The sequence below is a fragment of the Acanthisitta chloris genome, unplaced genomic scaffold (assembly GCF_000695815.1).
Source record: "Acanthisitta chloris isolate BGI_N310 unplaced genomic scaffold, ASM69581v1 scaffold14067, whole genome shotgun sequence".
Lineage (NCBI taxonomy): Eukaryota > Metazoa > Chordata > Aves > Passeriformes > Acanthisittidae > Acanthisitta > Acanthisitta chloris.
In genome coordinates this window covers 1-7,860 of record NW_008681058.1, presented here as the reverse complement: position 1 = coordinate 7,860, position 7,860 = coordinate 1, and the positions used below count along the sequence as shown (strand labels likewise).

Below are 7,860 nucleotides of genomic sequence, written 5' to 3'. Positions count from 1 at the left end.
TTGGCAGGTTAATGGTTGGACTCCATGACTTTGAGGTCTCCTCCAACCTTGATGGTTCTATGATTCTATGATTCTATGAATAAACCAGACCTCATGTCCTCTTTCTCCTCTCTGGTTTGGTTCTCAGAGCAGTGTCCTCTATTCTGACTCCAGTGAGAAGAGAAATCAAATAGGCTCATAATCCAAGAGGGGTATCTGGACATTATGGAATAAAGACAAGGAGCACACGCCATGGCACTGTTCCTGGTGCAGAAGTGTTTCAGGCTGTTCCTTGCTCACATGAGATGTGTTGGGAGGAATATACAACTATGGAATAGGAAGTGAGAAAGCCCCACAAAACCCTCCTGTCTGGGGCATTTCTCCACACTCAGATTTCTGCTTTAGGACCCACTGCTTTTAATGCTCTAAGACCCCAACTAAATATCCAACACCTAAAAATACCCTATGAAGTTATTAACTCCAGAATGAAATCATGTGCATATAAAACATTCAATATCTATTTGAAATTTAATATGCTGATTTCAACTTTCCTTCTCTGTAGGCAAAATGACTGCAGAACAGTAAAGACACAGCAAACAACTTTTTTATTACCTCTGGAAGATGTTTTATTTCTCACTCGTAGTTTCTCTGGGAGTTTAGTGTTCTTAGGAAGTGAAAGGAATCGTTTTGTATTGGCAACAGCCTGTGTGCAAAGAAATATAAAACCTGTTAAGTTGCTGCAGACTAGTGTACCTGCATAATGGGTGTTATACACAGCTGAGGTTTGAACAGGTTTATGTAGCTAAAGGGCTGGAGAGAAGTTTGGGATTAGCTAATACGTGATCTTTTACTACACATTCAACACTGAGTGCTGGTTGAAGTCTGTGCTAAGGTAAAGACTGAATAATCTCAAGCAGCTTAATCAAATGAAAGCCTTGTGATATGCCCTCCAAGATCAGAGTTAATAAATGTATGGTCTCTAACCTCAACCTTGCCTGGACAGGTTTTCCTAAGGAAGGCAAACAGTGCACACATGGCACCTCATCCAGCTCCAGTTCCAAACTTTTTATTAGTCACCTGCACAAATTTGGTTGAGACTGAAGCTTGGGCAAAGAACTAATCTGTATTCTGATCCTGCAAGCACTTTATACATATAAATGACTTTCTACAGTTGACTAGTCACGCTGAAGTTGATGGGGAAGTTAGGCACCAGCGTGATCATTTACCAGTTCAGGGCATAAAATCCTTGTTTTCCCCACACTGAGCTTTACAAGCCCTGGGAGCAGAGCACACGTCATACTTCCTGGAACATGAGAGGTACTTTGCAGGACAAGTTGCTTTTTTCTAAATTCAAGTTTCTCAAGGACAGCCTTAGCCATTCTTACATTTATTACAAAGATGTTTCAAAACCTTTACAGTCTACCAGCTCTCCTCTGCTTGTACCATTCATTGTGGCACACTCAAAGGGAACAGGAAAAGAGATTTATTTTCCATTAGAGATTTTTCCTCTTTGGATTTTTCTTGTTTTCCTCTTTTTCTTCTTATTTTTTTTTTTCTCCCCCCTGTGGTGGATTTTATAGCCTATGCATTTTCAAAAGTTGTCACCCCTTTTCTCTCCTTGCCCCAAATATCTTGTTTTCTCTCCTCATTATTCCACCTAGTAAATCATATACTTGTATGACAAAGACAACAAATGTAACAGTGGTTGAGAGTGAAAAAATCATTCAGGAACAGTTAGATTGTGACAATTTAACACCACAGTAACCCTGGTAATGGTCACCACTGAGATACAACACTTTGGGGACATTATTTCAGCCTCAGCTGCTGAAGGACAATGGCATCAATGAAGACAACAGTCACTAAGTATTCCTGTACCATGAAAATACATATTAATAGGATGGTTAATTCCCCTGATACCTGATATGATTCGAAGGATCAGCTTCCCTGTTGAATCTGTGTGCTCCATTCAGATATGGTGGGAGTGTACAATTGCAGGATTGCCTCAGAGAGCCAAATATGCCACAGCAATTCTTGTGTATGGAAGGGTTTTTGCCTATTCTGCGTCAAAACCTGAAGTCCTGACTATATTTTAAGAGCACCAAAGAGCCCACACCATTTTTCAAGTGAAGAGCTCACTCTGACTGAGACTCTCACACAATCAAAAGTCCTCTTTCCCATATTTTGGAGCATACTCTATCTCAAACTTGCTTTTTACCTCAGTCATCCACACTTCATCAAAATACTGATAGAGAATAATGACCATTCCTTAGAACTATATTGTGTACAGAGCCCGTTCAGCTTCACTGAGGTGAAATTATAGCAGCACATCCCACTCCCATATCACATTCTGCAAGACTGAAGCTTTGCTGAAGGAGTCAACTTCTTGAATCCTGTGCTCAGCTCTGGGCCCTCAGCTCAGGAGGGACATTGAGGGGCTGGAGCAGGTCCAGAGAAGAGCAACGAGGCTGGTGAAGGGACTGGAGCACCAGTGCCATGAGGAGAGGCTGAGGGAGCTGGGGGTGTTCAGCCTGGAGAAGAGGAGGCTCAGGGGAGACCTTCTCACCCTCTGCAACTCCCTGACAGGAGGTTGGAGTCAGGTGGGGGTTGGTCTCTTCTCCCAGGCAACCAGCAGCAGGACAAGAGGGCACAGACTCAAGCTCTGCCAGGGGAGGGTTAGGTTGGATATTAGGGAGATTTTTGCTTATAGAGAGAGTTGTCAGGCATTTGAATGTGCTGCCCAGGGAGGTGGTGGATTCCCCATCCCTGGAGGTTTTCAAGCTGAGACTGGATGTGGCACTTAGTGCCATGGGCTAGTAACCACAGTAGGGTTGGACTTGATGATCTTGGAGGTCTTTTCCAACCTGGCTGATTCTATGATTCTATGAACACAAACTAAGGGGCCCATCTGTGCAACTCAAGGTGTAAGTGTGACATTACATGTGCAGTTATCTTCCAAATTCAGGACTATTTTTTTTCTGCATTTCTATGAACACAAACTAAGGGGCCCATCAAGGTGTAAGTGTGACATTAGATGTGCAGTTATCTTCCAAATTCAGGATTATTTTTTTTTCTGCATATCAGAAGACTTTTTTTTTCTGCTACAAAGAGTTGCTTTTATAAAAAAATAACCCCAACAAAATGCAAGTACCTGTCTTTCTCTTGACAGGCTGTTTGTTTTCCTCAGGCTCTCCCTAAGGCTGTGCCGGCGACGGATCAGGATTTCTTTGGCCTGCTTTTCATTTGCATCTGCAGCCAGGCTGTGTCGGTTGTAGGACATTGTCTGAAATAGAAAAACAGTGGTCACAGTCTGAAAAGTATGATGTCAAATATGTTGGACTACATGAAAAGTGCAAAACAGGCTTTTTGCTTTCATGTTTTTAATAAGCTTCATAAATCCTCGTGAATAAAACGAACAAGAAGACTAACGATGCCAGCATCTTTTTAGTCATCTGCTTCACAATCACCTGCTTCATTTGCTGTGGGTGGTTGGTTCTTTTAACTCTCTGATATTTATAGTGAATGAGAAAATGGAAAAGGGTGGCTTAATACAGTGTTTACCCCACATTGTAGTAGCTCAGTTGATATGTCCATAGAGGACACATCTATGAAAGTGATGAGTCACCTAGGGGGAAATCATTTTTACCTCCAGCAACCTAAAGCTTGTTCTGCTTTTGAATGGTTTCCAAGGGCTCAGGCATTCAGACTACTTAGCCACAGGAGGGTAAATATGAAATGTCCATTTGCTTTTATTTCACTATTTTTCCAGCTCATCACCTCTGCTCTTAACACAAACAACTTCACAACTGGAGGCAAATAGGAAATCTCTTCCCATATCATGAAGTGACCAAAATACTGATATAAGTGGATAGTGTTGGGTTGAATTTGCACCTATGATCCTTTTTTAATACTGTGAGTATATTGGAGGTAATATGACAAAAGCATTAACCTTTATTGATAGTATAAGTAAGCTATTTACATAAAGGAGTATTAATATGTTACTGTACATACATTAGCACATGGATTCAAGGCAACAGAAGTACAAAAGAGCATTAATCATTACACTTATATGGTAGAGCAGATACACTAGCTCAAAGGTATGTTAGGATGCTAATCAGTATATTCAAAGAACAGTGGGATATTTAAGTATGCAAAATTTCATCCTTACTCGGTGTCGTATTTGGTAGAGATTCTTTGTTAATATTTCCCTCATATTTTCCATTTCAGTGGGAGAAAGTGGCTTTATCTTTCCTTCATGATATTCACTGGGAAGAGGGAAAAAAAGGAAAAGACAGGAAAGAGAGAAAGATACAAGAATGGTTTTATTTTTATGGTCACGAATTACATTTGAACTATTTCCTTTGCTGGAGTTGGAAACAACATTTCAAACCAATTGAGGAACAGGTGAAAATGTAACATGTAGAAATGAAATCTTGATTTCATTTGAGTCAGTGGTAAGGTGCAAAACTCAGTCTCCAAAATGTGATCCAAATTACATTAAATTACAAATTTGATTTAGGTCCTTTTTAAATTGCCTCTCAGGCTTGCCCTGGAGCTATTCTCAGCAGATGGGCAGGCACAAGTTCAAGTCCAGCTCCACTCTCCACAGCAAATCAATGTTCCAGTGAGCAGCTGTCCCAGTAAAATGACACATTCCGGAAGAGCACAGCTCACTGAGTGCTCCATGTGTGAACTACAGGCAAAAGGTTCTTGTTTCACATCCTCTTACTGTTCTGGTGACATTCAGAGACAAAGTGTCCTACATCAAAATGATTACCCTGCCTAGACCTGGCTGTGAAATAAATGACATGACCCAGCAGAAATGCTTGGCTTACCTGAGAGACACTGATGATGGCACCTTGCTTATCATTCCACTCTCTGCCATCTCAATGGCATGTTTGATTTCTAGCTTCTTGTATAAAGAAACAATGCTGGATTTGGGTTGGTTCTCACGGATCAGAAGCCTTCGCAGGTATTTATTGTCAAACTTTTTAAACCTGTACAGGAGGCAAACCAGCCCAACCAGTTAATTTTTATTGTGCATAGTTAAGGAAGAAAAGCCAATATACTGTAGTTAATGCAATTGTAAAGGAATTTATTCTCTGGGAATGTGTCTGGTCATATTAACAACCTCCTGCTGAGTAACATAAGAAAGGGAAAATGTCATCTTTATTTGAGATATAGTCTGAACATGTCTTTTGGTTAATATGTTAATGGACAGTCTCCCTAGCAGCAACTTTAAACTTGTAGGTATTTTGTGTTATTAGAAAATATTATTTTTAATTCTCCATTTTCATCAAGACAAAAAGAACATTAAATATTTACTGTGATAACAAGTAAAAGGTCTAAATTTGCACCGACTGCTTTTCCTTTGAAATTTTAGCCTGCTCTTGTAAAACTTTGGAAGCTCTCCCTTCCTCTAAAGCAAATGCAACCCTCTTGGGATGCTTAGTCAAAAAATATTGATTACAGATGGGATGATTTTGTTTTTCAGAAAATATTTTGCCTTCCAGCCATTCTGAAATTATTCTTAGATTTGGGTCTGAAGGTCATGAAGAGGTGACACTCTCCTTTGCTTTGTAATCTGTTCATTAAAATCTCACACACACTGGAGAACCACACTGAGAAAAGGCAAGTGGGACCCATGTTACACATCTGTCAGGAGAGTGTTCTCACTGTGCTGCCCTCCAGTCATTTGGAGAGAGCCTAACTTAGCCCTTCCTGCTGGTGCTATTCCTCTCTGTATAGAACAACTAAATTCTTGTTGGAGCAGTGACTAGGTGGGTGAGTGATGCCCACACTTTGGGTCTAAAGAAGTTAGGTGAATTTTCCATGAGAAAAGGGAATTAGATTCAAACCAATGATGATGATTCAGCAGAGAAAGTGAAAACATGAATTAGTCATAGCAACTTTTCAGTATCTGAAGGGCCTACAAGGGAGTTGGAGAGGGACCCTGTGTTAGGAACTGCAGTGATAGGAAAAGGGGGTAATGGGTTCAGACTGAAGGATGGAAATGCTAGGTTGGATGTGAGAAAAAAGTTTTTTATTCTAAGGGTGGTGAGACATTGGAACAGGTTGCCCAGGGAGGCTGTGACTGCCCCAACCCTGGCAGTGCTCACAGCCAGGTTGGATGAGCCTTGAGCAACCTGCTCTGGTGGGAGGTGTCCCTGCCCAGGGCAGGGGGTTGGGACTAGATGATCTGTAAGATCCATTCCAACCCTTAAATTCTATGATTCTATGATTAAGATCAGGTATTGACAGGGGTAATCTTCTTAACTGACACTAAGTCTTAAATAATACCATCAAGAACTGTGGAGCTGCCTGCCATCAGTATTTCTCATGCATCCCATGCCAGCTACAGCCTTGATCTTTCAAGAGAAAGTCCCAAAACCTTTGCATTTTCCCATCAAATAGGGAACTAAGCCCTCACTTAACACCATAAGACACACAATTTGCAGGAAGAGAGCTGGATGGGATGAAAGGCTCTGCAGACATACAGGAAATGCTCTGAAATAGTCAGAAACAGGGAGAGGACACACACCCTCAGAAGGTACCACACTTTACCCTGGGATCAGAGGACTGCCCTTTTTCCCAGCTGTAGATTTTGTTTTACTTGCTTGTGGTTTAGTAAAAAGACATGGTTTTGCTGCTTTCCCTTTGAAACCCACATGTTCTAAAAACAACCATCCACTTTCAAGAAAATGAAACATGATGCCCAACAGCCTTTGTTTGTTGCTGCTGAGCCTGTTCAGCCTCTCCTGTATAACAAAGAGTTTGAAATGCCACTCTTACTTATCTCTCCAAAAGTTGTGACCCCAGTGTCCACACACATCTTCAATTCCAGTCTTCACATGGTCAAAGAACTAGAGGGAAACATTGGTTCATTACATTAACTTCTAGACATCACTTGGCTTGTTAGTTTCCAACTTACTTTAAAACAGAAACATCTAGTCACAATTCAGGACAATGGTTCAGTTTTAATAAGGTCAGTTCAACCAAGCTCAGAGACAGACTTAGTTTTGTTCCCCTGGAGCTTCCTTAGCTCACAGCTCCAAAAGGACAGAAGCTAGTTGCTAATTTCCTCAATATCAATCTTGCTTAGCTCCTGCCTGAAAGGGAAGAGTTTTCCCACATTTTCATTTCTTTGAAATTTCCTAACCACTCAGGGCTATGCCTGGGACTTCCCCAGGCCTGACAGTGAAGCAGGTATGACTTTGTGGAGGAGAGAGACTGAGTGGACAGAAGGTCCCCACATCAGCATCAGCCCCTCAGGGTGCACAGGACAAAACTGAGATAGCCACCATCAGGACCTGAGCTCCCATTTTAGGGGTCTGTGGTCTAGCTTCACCTCAAAGCATCTATTATGAATTATAAAAAACTAAATTGGTACAACTAAGATCTCACTTGATCCCAGTGGCAGTGTGTTTGCTCTTAATTCAAAAACCATAGTAAGCATGTCTCAAACTCAAGGGAGAAAACTGGCAGATATGTCAAAAAGATAAGCTCTTAAAAGACAGACTTTTAGATGCCTAGATTGAATTATTTCCTGCATGTGGCCCTTATCATTATTCATTTTTGCAATTTCAAGCCACTTGCCATGGCTATGCTGCAAGGAGAAATATATTCAGGAATATGCATGGCTAATAGTCTGCAACAGTTGGAGATACACATGTACCATACACAAATTCATGATGTAAGAGTTAAGTAAATTTAAGAGTGTTTAGGAGAAGTTTGCATTTGTTTAATCAGATTCACTCAATTGCATGAGGTTCAGAAAGGCAAAGTGCTGGTCCTACACTTGGGACACCACAACCCCATGCAGCTCCAGGCTGGGGGAGGAGTAGCTTGGGTGTTGTAGGTCAGAAAGGGACTTGGCAGTGCTGG

The 7,860-nt window shown here is 41.2% G+C and overlaps 1 protein-coding gene across 1 annotated transcript in view; it reads right to left on the bottom strand.

Annotated features, from left to right (window-relative positions):
• The window catches only part of LOC103805320 (sodium/hydrogen exchanger 2-like), a gene marked incomplete at its 5' end in the record, with an annotated part of 9,237 nt that extends 2,398 nt beyond the window's left edge, over positions 1-6,839 (bottom strand). Inside the window, 5 exons of the mRNA XM_009077962.1 lie at positions 592-682; positions 3,128-3,259; positions 4,145-4,241; positions 4,812-4,973; positions 6,769-6,839. Of these exons, the coding sequence (XP_009076210.1) occupies positions 592-682; positions 3,128-3,259; positions 4,145-4,241; positions 4,812-4,973; positions 6,769-6,839 (553 nt within the window). The remainder of the gene's footprint in view (positions 1-591; positions 683-3,127; positions 3,260-4,144; positions 4,242-4,811; positions 4,974-6,768) is intronic.
• Positions 6,840-7,860: the final 1,021 nt, after the last annotated feature.